At 49.7% G+C, this 16,218-nt stretch overlaps 1 protein-coding gene across 1 annotated transcript in view; it reads right to left on the bottom strand.

Annotated features, from left to right (window-relative positions):
- Nucleotides 1-11,145, bottom strand: part of SFXN5 (sideroflexin 5) — a gene marked incomplete at both ends in the record, with an annotated part of 102,266 nt that extends 91,121 nt beyond the window's left edge. The window contains one exon of the mRNA XM_081999516.1: nt 11,089-11,145. Within this exon, the coding sequence (XP_081855642.1) occupies nt 11,089-11,145 (57 nt within the window). The remainder of the gene's footprint in view (nt 1-11,088) is intronic.
- Between the last annotated feature and the right edge of the window lie 5,073 nt (nt 11,146-16,218).

Genomic DNA, 16,218 nt, shown 5'->3' with positions numbered 1-16,218 from the left:
TGAAATAGGCTGGAAGGATCATGGGCAGCTCCAAAGGAAAGGAGAACAGTTGACTCTGTATTTAGGGGGAAAAAAAAAAAAAAAAAAAAATTAATTTAGGCAAGCCCAAAGCACCGGACCATGAAATATTGCTGTATTATAAGCACTTAGGATACATGTACATCATCACTCAAACATCGGTCTGGATTCTTTCATCAGCATGCAGATGTAGGCTGACTGTCAGAGCTGCCTTAGTGCAGCCTAAACTCTCATCCGGACATCAGCAAGGACAATCGGACATGGGGCAGCCTGGTCCAGCGGCTGCTTTCTCTCTCCTGTGGCTTCTCCACAGCAGAATTTGCACCAAGAATTTGCAGCCCATTGCAGATGCAGAAAGGACACAGGTCATGGACCTCCAGGTGCTCTTAAATATTGGGATCCCTTTGCCCTGGGTGCTCTCCAGCCACGCGCAGGCAAATCTCTTTTTGTGTTTGCAATGCAGAAGCGTGCTATAAATAAAGGACTGGAATATGGATAAAGCAGGGAGAATGGCATTTAATCACAGCCTGGCATCATTTTATGAAACATGCTGGTTCTTCTCTGCTGAATCCATCAAGCACAGAGAAATACCAATACTATTGCCTACTTATTAAGGCAGAAATCCCTCTCTAATGGCAGTTCCCAGCAACGCTGCTGTCCACCACCTCGCGTTGCAACACCCTGTTCTCAGCTGCCTACAAAACTCTCTGCTGTTATTTTTCCGTGTTCTGCACTAAAAAAAGAAAAACCCACAACTACACAAAATAGCTTCACATAACTTCAGAAAAAAAGCCCAGTGGTTTTTAATTAGCATTGATTTAATTAACACTAATTCTGGTACTTTCTAGCTTTTGCGAGCTTGACATTTTGCTGCTTTACTTTTATTTTCAGTATAAAGATCTCTGCAGATGCCACTGTCCTCCACATCACTACTGCCCGATGCTTGCCAGGGGTGCAGGGAGGGACATGACTAAGGCATGACTCACTTGGTCCCTCGTCACGTTATCCCGAGCGCTCACGCCTACCTTCACCCCTCTCCCACTGCCCATCCTTTTGCACTAGCTCAACGCTGAATAAGAGAACTCAGAGCGGTTTTAAGTACATGTTTTAAAAAAGAATATAAGGGACAGGGGGGAATTTTTAAATTTAAGTGGCCTCGACTTCTCCACTGCCTTAATCGTTGCATTACACAGTGAGAAAACAGTATTAAATAGAACTTCAGTATTTTACAGCCACTTTGCAAAGATGTAAATGACAGGACAAAGCACAAGGAAGGGGGAACAAGAGCATAAGTTCAAATGTGCATGATATAAATGTTATTTTAGAAGTACAGATTTAAATTTGCAAAGCTGCAGAGGCTCTCAGGGAGCCAGTCCCATAGCCCAGGGTCATTGTTTGGCTCAGGTACAGCACTGGTCTCCTGCTCTGTTCCTTGCCTGGTGCAACCTCAGTGACATCCAGCTAAGGACACGTTTCCTCAGCTCAAACCCATCCTGCCCCAGTCCCGTTCCCACGCCGCGTCTTCCTCTCCTGCCCTGCGCCAGCGCCGACACTCACCCGACAATGCAACCATCTGATCAAGGAGCTAAGAGTGCCAAAAGTCTAATCCTTAAAGGAGGGATTCATTTTCAGGTGGTGGTGTTGCCCAAACCTGTTCATTCTGCAGTCAGACAAGCCCCAGGGCAAGGGCAGGACCATTCGAGCGGGATCAGGACAACAGCCCTCACCCAGGCTCCCATGGAACTACACAGTAAGGTTCAGAGCAAAAAAAGTAAAAATAAAAAAGCCAATTCTACCATGCAGACCTGCTGACCATTCCTTCAAATACTTACAGCCAACACTCATACTTTTAAGTACAAGTACAAACAAAACCAACCAGACATGCTGCAACCCATTAAGGGAAGAAGTGCTTTTCCAGTCTCATGAAAAAAGATCTGTATGAAAAAGTCTTGGGGCCTTCTGAAAATTTTCTTCAAGAAGCAAAATTGCTTTATCCTCCTAGCCTTCTTCCTGGGGAAAAAAAGTCTGAATATACAGGCTAGGCTAGGAGAAAAGAAAAAGAAAATGAACATGGACAAGTAGCAGGCACTGTGCTGTGGGCTTGCTAGGAGGTGATGGCCAAAGCATCCTTTTCTCAGATACCACAAGGCACTTCATGGTACAAGGTCACCTAGGGCCAACTGCTTGTCTGCCAGCAGACAGAACTATTTCAGTGCTTGCTTCTTTCATCCCACTTTTAAAAGAATAAAGAAATTACCCTCTTGCTACTGCTACTTCAAAGAAAGGACAACGGGAGCACACATCTACTTCTCCCCTGGGCGGAAACACAAGGCAGAGGCCAGTTCTCAAGAATATCTTTGACCATCAGGGATGCAGAAAGAGACCAGGTGGGGAGACCCGAGCTTGAGTCCATCCTCCCTCCTGTGAGGCAAGCAACAAGACCCACAGGCTCCTCATCGACTGTGGTTGCCACTTACTTTCTGCATTACCAGGAGCTCACTAAGATGCAATCACATAAACACACTTTTCTTTGTTGCTCTTATGAGCCACCTGGAAGTGAAAAAACCCCTCTTAAAAGTCTACCACGAAGGGGATTCTGGTGCTCAACCACCACCCAACCTTTCCAGCAGAAGGACTACTGTCACCCTGAGGATCAATCTCCGTCACAGCAACTGAAGCCAAAATCCGCCTGTGCTCTTTCCCAGATCCCAAGAAATAGGCTGAGCCGCAGTCCCATGACAGTGAGTTATCCTTTAACGCATCCTGCTCGTCTCAGCATGCTCACAGGTCAGCTCAGCATCCCTCACCACCACCACGGGACAGCACAGCAGAAGACAAGCCATTAACAAACTTCTCGCTCTGCTGCCTCTAGTCCAAGTTTCTTCAAACAAGGCGAATGCATTAAACCTCATACACTCCCACGTCCAGGCCAAGATTTCAAAGAGAGAAGCTTTGTTAATCAAGCAACTGGAAAAAAAAAATTCTAATTGGTAAAAAAGCACTTTCCCCATTCCCCTTCTCCCCCTCATGCGCACGCAAGCTGGGCTTGCTTGCAGTCAAAAAAGCCAGGGGAAAAGAAGCAAATAAAGCTCAGCCTGGGATGGGGGAGAGCAACATGAAGCAAGATGATTGGCAGAGTGGGATGGGTGGAAACCCCCAGTTCTACATCTAAAACAACTTGCAGTCAATTCACGGTGCCATACCTTGTTTCATGAAAAAAGTAGAGGAGTATGAGTTTGAACAGGTTTTGTCATTTTGGGTTGTTTTTTTTAAAACTGTTGATGAATTAGAACCTCATTTTTCCACAGCCAAAGTTCTCTTTCTGTGGTCTCTCTGAGAACCACATAAAATGGAACCAAATTCAAACCAAGATCAAAGTTGTCTTCTTGAGGCTGCATCTAAACACCGTAACGGCTCAGCCCTCCTAAGCAGCAGTGTATTTATCACGACTGTATAGCCCCTGAGTAAAAAAAAATCTGCTGTTTTTGCTGCCAACCAGCCATGGGTCTTTGTGTTTTTCCTTTTCAGGTGACTATGGAAAGCTGCTTCACTGCTAGACCTTGCTGGTTGCCTTTCCATCATCCAGGTCAGCTCCTGCTTCCTGGGTTTAGTCTCCTGACTAGAAGCCATCAGAGTTTTTTTAATTAAAGATTGGTATTTTTTTTCACAGAGCTACATGCAAAACAAAAGGCAAAAAAAAAAAAACCAAATCCTCATCATTCAGAAATTTAGAGGCAAATTAAATCAGATCCAACTGTTGCACCTCAACTGCAACTCAAGATGCCTTCGTGAACATAACCACAAAACTGAACTCACAGAACAGATCAGGATTTTGCTCACCAATCCCAATTCAAATACTTTCCTACAAATACCAAGTTTCTACAGGATCAGTAAGGAATCAATAGCCAAAATACAACAGACTGTTTTGCAGACTGACCACAGACAAGAAGCCTTCAAGAAGGGCTTCTTTGGCTCTAATGAACTAAAAAAAAATGGTTCCCACCATGGGGCTATGAGGACTCAACCCAGAGACCGCCCTGAACACCTTTACTTTCATTTACACACTGACATTTTACATTCCTTGCTTGCACTCGGGCTTCACTGAGCACCACAGTGCTTTGCGTGATGGGAGTATCGTGTTTGACCGCGAATAAAAGTGACGAGAAATAAATATATAGAAACCTAACAAAGTTCTTTCAGCTTAAAATACACCCAACGCCCAAGTTATTTGCCTACACTGTATGATGGCACTGCACATTACCGGTTGCCTTTGCTGCACTCCAGAGCACCAGGTAAAGCCACGTGATCGCGCAGGCACTGACCTGACCTCGGTTTTCTCACAGGACCTTTTGGCTCTGCTAAGAGGAATGGAGAAGCCCCTTGTGAAGAAGCTAATTTTAAACTGTTGGAAGAAATAAATTCAGAAACCTGTTACAGAGACATTTTTCCTATTCCTTTCTCTTTATGATCAAAAAAAGTTATTTAAAATTTGGTGTTAATCTAGATCAGATCAGACACTGCCACATCGTACTGGGGTTTCTACAGTAAAGAGGTGCCTCACTGAAAGCCTCAGCCTTGGAAAAACAAGAGACTGACCTCAGGTGAAGCACAATATTGCAGTTTCTAGTTTTTATACTTTTCTTCTGTAAATGCTTAAAGTTCCATTACTAACAAGCATTTACTGCCCTGGGTTACAACGGCTTTCTTCTTAAGCTCTGTTAGAGGGCTTTAGGATACACGAAGCCGCTGGTGCTCTTGTACGCAACGGAATTATCTCAGCAAAATGGTGATAAAACAAGTTCCTGGGGTGCAGGACAAGCAGGGAAAGGCCAAGCTTCGTGGCAGGTACTTGCTCACAGTCCATATTGTAAAACCTTATACTTAGGGAACGACTTTCTGCAGGTCGTCACAATGGAGCATCGTGTTATTCCTGCAACTCAGACGGCCAAGGCACGGCTCAGCGCTTCTCCCGGCAGCTACTGCCTTGTCCCAGGCTCGGGCAAACACATGCTGATTCACTAATTCATCGTTGCAAATTTTTAGAAAAGGGAATTTTATTTTATTTGCCTTTTAAATGCCATTTCAGTGCTAAAACAGTGTTATTCACTGTTCCAGCACGTCTTCTTTTGCTGTACATCATACATGAACTTTGTTTTCCCATACCTCCTCCTGACCCTTTCTCTCCTCCATCCTTTCATGCCCATTATCATCTAATATGGGGAAAGCAAGGTATTTCCACCTCCCTCCAAGGTTTGAACTTGACACACCAACTCCGCACCAAACCAACAGTTGTTAGGACAAGCGAACGGGACGGGAGGACCAAGCCCCGGCGCACAGGAACAGCCAGGCACTGCTGGGTGCACCAGCACAGCAGCAGTCCTACAGCACACTGCAGTCAACCAAACCCAGATTTAAGTGAGAATTCCAAGATGGTTCCTTTTTAATAGGATCATTTCCAGCTCTGACCATCATACTCATGCAAGATGCCCAGAAGTTTGACCTTCAGTTCCCAAATATCCATCTGTGGGTTTTTTTGCCATTTTATTCCTGTAACATCTGTTGTAGTAAACAGTTATCTGGAAAAAAAAACCTGAATTACACAAATTTCCTGTGATTAATCGCATCTATTTTGGGATCACTTCTCACCAGCCTGCAAGCAAGATGAAGTGCAGCAGAGCGACTGGGAATATTAATTCCCTCACACGGCACAGCAGTTCATAGCGAGCACAGGAGTACATTGCGGCTCCAGCTCACTGAAGTGGCTGTGCTGCAGGTCACGCAAGATGCAGCTGACTTGGAGACAAGAGCTAGAAGGAAACTGCTCCTTCCAAGCTCAAGAAGTTTGAAGAAGGGCAGCGAGAGAGTTGTAAGTGACCACGAGCAAGCACTTGTTTATCACCTTAAAGAGGGTCAGTATTCCTTGAAAGAGTATGCTGGGCAGCCCTGGGAAGAACGGGAGATATGCACAACTTTACCAATTTAATTACAATGTGATTTTAAAAAGAATTTAATTAAGCCAGAGCAAAAAGCATGCAGTTTTGGGGGTGGGGGGGGGTGTTGAGCTAAGAAAAAAAAAAATAATAATAAATCAGGCTTATATCAGCTTTATCTTCCCTAATTAGGAAGAGTTTTAAGCTAAACCAAACAAAATCAAGAAAATTCAAGCCATTGAGCAACAGGACTCTGGCAAGGTATGGGCGGACACCAGAGCTGTGTAACACACATACATGCTTGTGGTCCACCCCAATTACAAGTTTAGGCTAAAGCTACAGACTCTCAGGACTTCGATATTTTCAATTCCACTGTACAATATTAAAGGGCCAAGAGTGTGTATGGGAGTAGCTCCCGCATCTCAGTAACTTCGGTTACCCACAGTGACAGATCTGCTTGTGAACACAGATGGGACATGACATGGAAACCTTTCATGGGCATTACGTGGAGTAGCAGGGGTTTACACTTTGTAGCACAAGATGCAAACAAATAAACTCCTTGTTTAAAATCCAATCCTGGCTGATAGAGATGTAAAAAAGCCAATGGATGGCTTTTTTGGTCGGTTCTGTGAAGTTAAGACATCAGACCCAAAGGTGTCTGTATTTCCTCTTCTCCTCTGCAATTCATCTTTAAGTGTGTGCTTGCAGGACGCAATAGATTGCGTAGGATAACTGGGGTCAGCCCATCTTCACGGCTGAGAAAGCCAGGTTTGGTGACAGCAAACACCATTTAGCATACGCCAACCTCATCTCAAGCAGCTTGTACACACTGGGCTGGACCTGCACACACACAAGAGTTAAAGCAGTTGTGAACCAACCTTAAACATTCTTCCACAGCCTTTTAAGAAAATCCCTTCCCCAAAATGATGGCCCTATAGGAGAGAGGAGTTTCATTCACTTTAAAAAAAGTGAAAAATAACATTACACTGAGCAGCACAAGTAGAAACTTCTGCATTAACTTTATGCAGTTAGAATACAGCTCTGGTTCCTCCGGCTGCCTGTACCAGCAATCCCAGTATGCAAGCAGCAAGCCATGAAGCTCCTGAGAGGCACTTCTAACCAACAGTGTCGTTATCTGTGGGTTATTGCAAGGGTTATCTTGGACATAGGAGGCATGTGGTTTTGCTACGGGGGGTAATAAATGCTGGTGGTGCTTTAAACTTACCAGATTAAAGTATACAAAGAGCAGGAAATAATGATTTTTAGCACTAATGTCCTTATAAGACATTTCTGAGATGAGCATGTGTTGAGTTCCAACATTTAAAATATCTGCAAGGTCAAGCTCTGACAACAGCACATCTCTAATGATGCTGTTAATATCAGAGTCATAGAAATGGCATCGTTGGCCAACAGAATAAAACATCCTAAGCACATCATGTTCTCCATGATCATACATACACGCTGAGCTGTTCAAGGGATAAAAGATGTTTATGGTTCTGGTTTGGGTTTATTCCCCTCTATTTCCCTCTACTTCCTCCGAAGGATCCAAGATCTGTGACTTCTCATTTTTATTATTTCTTACTTCGCAAAGAGGACAAGGCATGCTCGTGAGTTCTGCTTGTCGAGATGACCACCCTTGGCTTCACCTGTGAAGGAAGTCAGCTCACTTCTTGTTTGGTTTCCCCCATGCTTGCAGTCCTCCTGCACTAGCCCAGACAACCTCGTGTTACTTTTTAGAGGGCTAACCCCAATAAAAACAGTGCCAGTTTAGCTGGCACTATCTTCCTCCAGCAGTTAACACCCCTGGTTAGCAGCCAGCTGCACCCACACCTTATTTAGACCCTTGCTAGAAAGGTTTCTTCAGCTCTCCTGATAGAAAAAAAATGCATTTCTTTTGCCCAGGGTAGATACTTGGGCTACAGGCAAAGACTCCACAGCACTGGGAACTCACATTTAGCACTTTGGCTCTAAAAGAGGGAGCACTTAGCAAATCCTTTTTAAAAACAAACAAACAAACAAAACACAGGAGTATGCCTAACAAATTAGAACTACTAATCAGAAAATTAAGTCCTTATCACACATTCTCAAGCCTAATGTCCTCATTTCTTCTTTTACCTAAAAATAGCCTGCTTCCATTAGGAGGCAGAGGCTCTTTCCAGCACAGAAACAAACAAAAAAAAACAACAAAAAAAGGTGGCTTGACAGAATGCCGCTTGCCCAAAGATTGAGAACAAGCAAACTGCAAAACAAGGGATGGGAAAAGGGGAATTTAATAACCTCCAGAGATAGTGCTGGGGATGGACGTCTCCCGCCTGCTGTCCTAAATTCTGCTCAGCCACTTTCCGGGGGCTCTGGGTCACGGTGGGGGAAGGAAACCACTGCATCTCCTCTGAACCAAATCCCCAGGCAGCCGAGTCTGCTCTCCAAGGTTTTTGTTCCTAACACACAACTTCTCCTTGTTTTCTCCCACAGGGATAAAGATGCTCAGCACAGCTCACTGCATCTCTCCCAGCCCCAGTTTTAGTCAAACCTACCCTCAAATAGCCCCAGACCTTCTCCCAGCCAGCGTTTCAGAGGAAAAATAAATGCTGTCATCACACAGGGCTACGTCTAGAATTGAAACAACCACCCGAAGCGTCACTAATCCTTTCCAAAACAAGTAAGGCATCCTTTGTCAGCTGGACCACTAGAGCCGAGATCTTATAAACAGATAAAACCTTGCCACCGGAAGAATGGGAAAGGCAGAGAGCTGCAGGGGAAACGCACTGAACAGCTGATAGAAAAGGGTCGTGGTGTTTAAGGTCTGCTGATCCCACGGGCTCACGTAGGCGTTCCTCCTCAGCACTGGAAACTGAAGGTTGGTAGCAAACACCAAGGTCAAGATGGGGGAAATAAACAGCCGTAACTGTCTGACCCTGAGATGAAGGACCTCGGCTCTGCCGGGTCGTGCGATGGCAGCAGGCACGTGGCTGCAGCGCTGATGGGGCTGGCTGCCGCGTCCCAGCCCGAGCAGAGCCGACAGCAGGATCCGTCCGGGCACTCTAACCCGCAGTGACAGTCGAGCCTCTCTTGGCTCTGCGACCCAACGCTGCTGGCGCCCAAGCTGGGCTGTCCAGCCATGCTCCGTACGTGGGCAGAGAGAGCAAGAGAAAGCAGGGGAGCGCGGGGTGAGAGCTGGCAGGACACCGGCACCACAACGCACCCATCAGCTCCCACCGGACCTCCACGCTGCTTTGCAGGAGATTTTACAGGAAAGGAATAAAATCCCTCTAGAAGAGAGGGGGGACGGATTTCCAATGCTCAGTGCAGCCCTCCGGCAAAGCACCCCTGAACCATCCAGTCCAAGGGTGCTTTCACTGAAGGGCAACCCTCACCCCGGATCCGGGCTGCGGTGTAAGTGCACCCGGCTCATCTCCCAGGACTGGCAGTGAGGAGAGAGGACGTCTCTACTCAAACGCGCATGCAATCATTAACATCCTGCCATACCCCTCGAAACGTTTTCTAAATGTTGCTACAAGTGACAGTCGCTCCTTAATGAACAGAACGCACCGATTCTGTGCCTGACTTGCTGCCAAGTGTGCCTCGAATCATCTGTGGTGTCTAGAAGGGAGTAGCGTCTCCTCCTCCTCTCCTTATTAAAAAGCTCCGTCTCCCCAGCCTGAGCATCCCTCAGCTCACACAGCCGAGCAGGCTCCCGGCGCGGGGAAGTCACCCCTTCCTTGCTGCGGGGGACCCGTCGCTCCGAGGAGGTCTCCCCATAACCTCTCGAGCAGGGATAAGACAGAGAGGGAAGAGACGTGCAGATCCACCACCCGGGAGCTGGCCCCCCCCGGGAAATCAGCAACTGGACTTCTCGGCAACCCAAACGGGTGGCTTCAGTCAAGCCAAGCTCTGAGAGCTGCAGTTAGCAAGTCAGGCGGCTGGCAAATAGCGGGCCCATACAGATTTCGTGTTGATGGCAGGATGAGAGTCTCCTTGGAGGTTGCCCCAGCAGCGGGAGGGGGGACACACACCCATTAAGGAGTAGACTCCTGGTACTCATTCTTGATTTGGTAATTGCAGTGGCTTGGTCCTTTCCAGAGGGGTCTTACCCAGCTCAAGAGCAACGGAAGGAGGTTTTATGAACTTTGCCAGCCATATCAGAAGCCCGTCATGGCTCCACAAAAACAAAGTGTGGTCTTTGTCAGCTGTGCCACAGCGGGGACCCCGGCAAGGGCTCGTGAACAGAGGCTGTGGAAGGCAGCAGCGGGGACGAGCTGCTCCAACCCCTGCACTGGCTCTCCTTGCCCGGGGACGGCTGCTGTGGGGCTGCAGGCCTCCCTCGCCATTCCCCAGTCATCGGGTACGACGGACGGGGCAGCCACGCCGCGTGGGTGCCACCTCCTCACCTCGAGTGTCGTCTCAAACCACGTTTCCTCGGTGGCCACCACAGACACCCCACACGACACCATTTCACGAGCCTCAGTCCCTGCCCAGCCACTGCCAGACACCGCAGAGGCGACGAGGGGCAACACGAGCCCACAGTACGGACAGCCTCTTGTGAGGTGGCCGAAGCGCCCACCCGGGAGCAGCCCTGGCTCCCACGACCACCCTGTGCCCATCAGGAACCGCTTCTGCCCCGGGCCCTGCCCTGGAGGCCCCGCTCCCTCCCGGAGCAGCTCCTCACCTCCCTGCAACCTTGGGCTCGCCGCCTCCCCCGCCGGGGCAGGGCCCAGCCCTCGCACTGTCCTACCAGGGCGGGGGGATGGACAACCCACGCCGTGTGCTGGCACCCGGGACCCCTGCCCAGCCCCGGTACCCTGGGCGGCGGCCTCGGGGCTCGAACCGGTGGACCTGAAGCTTCATGCTCCCGCCTGGAGCCACAGGGGCACGGCGGGACGCGCCAATCAGCGCCCGCCGCGGGAGCCGCCGCGGGGCGGGGGGCGGTGGCTCTGAGTGACAACCGCGCAGCCCAACAGCAGGGGGGCTGCGCACCAATCAGCCACCGTCCTGGGAGAAGGCGAGGGGAGAGGCGCGGGGAGAAAGGGGTCTCTCCTCATGGCGGGGGGGGAAACGCCGCGCGGGGCGGCGGGTGCAGCTCCCGCCACCGCCCCCTGTCCCGCCCTCGCCCTCCCCCCGCCCCCTCGCCCGGCGGCGGTACCTGCTCGAAGCGGGGTTTCCCCAGCTGGAACGGGGGATAGTCCACCGGTTCCGCCATCCCCTTCGCGCGCCGCAAGCGCCACTTTAAACAGCCTCCTCCGCCGCCGGCCCCGCCCCTTGCGGCGCCGCTGCGCTGATTGGCCGCGACCCACCGCAGCTCCCGCGTGGCACGCCGGGAGATGGAGTCCGCCGCCGCCCGGCACCTCGCGGGAGGCGGAGTCCGAGCGGAGGGAGAGAGGGGGATGCTGGGACAGGGTGGCCCCGCCCCTGCCAGCCAATGGGGAGGGCGCGGCGGCGCGGGGCAGCATGGGAAGTGGAGTCCGCAGCAGGGCGGGACCCGGAGCACGACGGGAAACGTGGTTTTGGCGGGAAGCTGAGGGGAGTGCCAGGAGGGAGTCGGGGCCAGCAGTAGAGGGGCCTCTCCTCGGGCCGGAGGGGTTGTACGAGGTGCCCCCGTCCCATATGCCGCAGGGCTGGGCCGTGGGCTGTCTCCCCCTGCCCAGGCTGCCACCGCTTGAGGGGAGCGTGAGGCCCTGAGCCAGCGGCCAAAGGGTTTGGGTAGAGCAGGGCCCCCCTACTGCTCCAGCACAGGATGGTCCTGCACGGTGTCAGGGCTCCGCCACGCACAGTGTCCATGAGTCTTCCCGTGCCTCGACTGCCACTTCTCCCTGTCTGTTCTCCTTTTTTGTGAAGTAACGGCTGAATTGAGCAATTAACAGAGATGTCTGAGGTAACCAGCCATGACAGAGCTCCCTTCTTCCCACTCTAAAAGCACGCACGCCTCGTGGTGCACGTTTCTGGCCACTTCATGAGGGACTGCCAAATTCCCCCACATGCCCCCAAATCCCCTTAAGTCTGCCTATTCCCACTCTGATCCCCCCAAACCCCCCTTAACTCTGCCTATTCCCACTCTGATCCCCCCACACCCCCCTTAACTCTGCCTATTCCCACTCTGATCCCCCCACACCCCCCTTAACTCTGCCTAGTTCTGCCCCAGTTCCCTTTTCCCACCCCAAATTGCCTTAACTCCACCCAGTTCTTCCTCCTCCTCCTCTTCATCTTCCTCCTCCAAAATGTTCTTCCCTTTTTGAATGCAAACGCCATTTTCTCAGTGACACTGACACAGCGGCCAGAATGTAGATGGTGATAGAGGATACACAGGAACATGAGGTGGAAAGCAGTCGTTTGCCTTAATTCTGAAATTGTTTGAGCAAATAATAGCACATAGAGAGGTGAAAGCTCAAAAGCTTCTGAAAAAAACCCCTCAAATTTCATCATTTCATTGTGGAAATACATATTCTTACTTTGATGGGAGCCTAAGAATTGCTATTGACCTTTAAAATACATGATTAAAAATAAAGAATGGGAAACCTGGAAATAATAAGTTTACTTGGATGCAGACTTACTTGTCCGCTCCCTCAGTACTACGATTTGTGGAGATAAAGGCAACGCCGTGCAAGGCTGAGGGCAGAAGGGGTGCATATGAAGCGATCTCCAGAATCCTCTTCTCTGGATTAGTGGAATAAGAAGTGTCTGGCCCTTCAAATGCCGGTGAAATCGTTTGGAGGATTAGGATCAATTCTCTGAGGAAGAGCAAAGGGCCTGGAGATAGACTGGAGAGGGGGATGAAGCAGGGAAGGCAGTCTAGGTATAAGAGGAAGACTTGGCGTAGCAGAAGTAAAGGCAACAGGTTACAGAGCAGGTCAGAAACAGATTTTCCATCTAAGGAGGAATTAAAGAATATACCTGGGGGAAAAAAATCCCTTATTTTTTGCTATACAGGGAAAAATACGAACATCACAACGTTCTGCTGTGGGGATGCTGCTACTCTGCTTTACGGATATGGTGCCGATTGGTTTTTGCTCCCTTTCCATCTCCAAAACCAATTTCTGTGTTTAGGCTAATTTACCACTCATTCCCTTCACCAAAATCTCAAATCTCCTTGCAGCTTCGGGTAGAAAAGGGGCAGAAAAAGGGGCCCAGCGCAGAGCCTGCTGCAAGTATGGTACCTCCGGTCGTGTCTGAAGCTCTCACCCCACCGCAGCTGGCCGTTCGGTGGGCGAGAGGCTCTGCCAGCTGCCGCCCGGGCAGGAAGCTTGTGCCATTCCCCGAGCCTCGTGCTGCCTTGCCTGGTCGCAGACAGCCCGCTGTTTCACCGCCTCAGCCCCTTGGCCACATGCTCTTGACAGGGAGCCCTGTGGTGTCCCTCGGGTTACGTGGGAAGAGGTGAACTGCGCTTTACCGGAGCTTTAAGCTGCCGTGGGGGCAGAGGCTAACACACGCCCCCGAGACAGCACGCCAAAGCGCACGTACCTACTCCTTGCACCGGCACGAGGAAGGAGCTTCTACCAGAAGAGAAAAGTGGTATTTTTCTCATTTGTTGTTCCTTTTCCGTTAGAGATACTGTTAAAATCAAGTCGTTCCTTCCTGCGCTGCCCTGACCCGCTCCCTCAGGGTTACAGGCTGCCGGCACCCAGCATCGCCTCTCCTTTTCCCCTCTCGGGTGCAAGCATGGAAACGTGACTCTCCTCAGGAACAGACAGATGACGAGCAAAGATCCAGCCCAGCCACAAATCCTGCTCACTGGAGTGTACCCATTGCTGTCCACGTACCATGTCCTTGGCTTTAATGGTTTTCTTACTTTAATTAAAGGTGGCTGCAGTGCAAACAGGGGAGCGCTCGCTGCCTGCTGCACCAGCTGTGCGACCAGGGCAGGATTTCACATGTGTTAAACCTCCTTTTGACCCCCCAGCACAACCACGGCGCTTGCAGCTACATTTTACCACTGCCCTTCTCCCTCCTCCACTTGTGGTACGATGTCAATCTTTATCCCCAAGAACAGCGTGTCATTCGGGTTTGCTTTCTTCTAGGCAGGGTCTAACAATGCTTGGAGCCCTAACTCCATCTTAAAAGGAAAAATAAAATTACTTTGCTGTGACTAATGCTTTACAAAGCAACTATTCGTTGTCTAAAGGTTTCATCCTGTACTCCGCAATGCAGCAAGATCTCTCCAATAAATATGGATGATAACCCAAATCCCTCCGTCTCTACGCAAGGGAAACCCCCCTCCCTCCCATTACAGCTAGAGCCAGATAATTGATACAATCCCTAATGTTGACACACTACATGTTTTGTAACAACAGAGGGGAGAGAATCTGTTTATCTAAAACCACATTTGGAGTGACATAAGACTATCACTTTTTTGGTTAAATACCAGAAAGAATATCAATTCTTTGGCTGATATCAATCTAACCAGATCCATTTAGACTGACAACTTGCATTTCCCTGGTTTGGGGAAAAAGGGGGGGGGATTTACTTCCCCAGATCAACGTCTCTGAAGTCAACGCTGATGTTTCTTTACATTTTGGTGGGGGGATGAAGAAGCCCCCCAGCCATCGAGCAAACTCCCCTAGAAACCAGGAGAGATTTGGGGGGCTCACCCCACACGTGACAGCTGGGTGTGGGGCTGGGCTGCCTGCTGGCTCAGGGAGAAACTCACAGGAACATTTCTTGTCGGCTTCCATCTGTAAAGCCAGATTTTAAGAAAACTTGCGGCGGGCAGCAAAACTCAGGCTTCGAACAACAAACCCAGCCAGTTCTTCCTGCAGGGACAGGAATTATTTGCATCAGTCCCAAGTCTGTGCTTAAGCTTTCAAGCAGGCAGAGACACCCAATATAATCATGTACAGCAGTTTTAGCAGGACTAAGGTCTTAAAATCCTTCTTTTCTTTTTTTCCTGACTTGATGGATTCCAGTTCTTAGGGTAAGAATTTCCAGTTTTCTTAGGATAGTCTTTCAGAGGGTCACAGTTCAGCGCCCTGATCCTGCAGAGCAGCACACTAAACATTTCCCCCCCCAGCCCAGTCGGACTCTCAGGGCTAACATGATCCCCCCAGACAGGTGCCGAGCGCGGTAACGGCCTGCGATCCAGCTGGATGAAAAATAAACTGGGATTAGAGCTAACAAAACTCTTCTGTTGGAGCAGCAAAGTCATTTACTGAAGCTTAAAGGGAGTTCATTTTTTTGAAGGAGAAGGCATGAATGAAGAAGGAAGCAGGCCTTGAGAAGGAAAACAGCTGAGCAGTGAAACAGGTGGGTGGGATTAAGGCAGAGGAGCTGGAGGCGAAGGTCTTGGCTGGGGATCGGTCCTGTGCCAAAGCAGGGCTGCTGCACGGAGCGGGAGACATGCAGGCGCATCGCGCCCAGGGGAGCGAGTGAAGGCTGCGCGTTCCGTGAGCAGCGGCACCGATGGAGCCGGGTTTCCTCACCAGGGACCCTGAGGCTGAACTCTCCAGCGTCTACCGTGCAACGCGAGCTCTTCTTCCTCCAGCACGGTGCGGCTGGGGTCTGGGTCTTCTGCTCAGCCCCTGTTTTTTCCACAAATCCTCAGGAATGCAATAACAACCTTTAGCCTCCCGCTACGCAGGGGCAAAGTCGGCAGCGAGCAGTAAGGGAGCTGCGGGCAGATCCGATTCCGAGATGAGCTCCTGCAGTCACTCAGCACAGAACACTATTGTAAAGTAGATGCAAGAAAGCCAAGATCAGCTTACACCCTTGCGGGCGCACCGGTCAACTGAGGCAGGGGCAATATTCGGAGAGGAACTCAAGGTAATCCTGCAGCACCATCACCCCCCACAGCCACCGCAGGGCGGTAGGCGCTGAGGGACAGTTAATGATGCTGGAAAAGCTGCCGGAGAAGTTGGGACACCGTCATCCTACTTCAGAAAATAAACAGATAAATGTCACTCACTGTCCAACTGCTATCAGCACAGACGCTGTTGTCAATACATCAGAAGTATCTAGGAACAGCTTGAACAACTTTTATTTTTTTTTTTTAAAGTGCTTAAAACGTAAATAACAAGCTCTTTATAAACATTAGTTGCAACTATTAAAACATGAAACACACTGAACCCACTTCCTGCGTACATGAAGTACAGGGCAATCAACAACTCCAAAAACCCCGATGCTTATATCTCCCATCTTGGGATGTTTTTCCACCCCAGGTTTATAACAAAAAACACACGGCGGTTTCTTCACAGACAAGTCGTAAGGCTGAGTCTACGTGACACTTCGGTATCCGCATCCTTTCAGGTTTGTTCCAGTTTAAGGATATACCTTGGCGGTTCTTCTG

This window comes from Phaethon aethereus, assembly GCF_964289735.1.
Source record: "Phaethon aethereus genome assembly, chromosome: 4".
Taxonomy (NCBI): Eukaryota; Metazoa; Chordata; class Aves; order Phaethontiformes; family Phaethontidae; genus Phaethon; species Phaethon aethereus.
The sequence above is the reverse complement of the archived record's forward strand: the minus strand, read 5'-3'. Positions and strand labels throughout refer to the sequence as shown.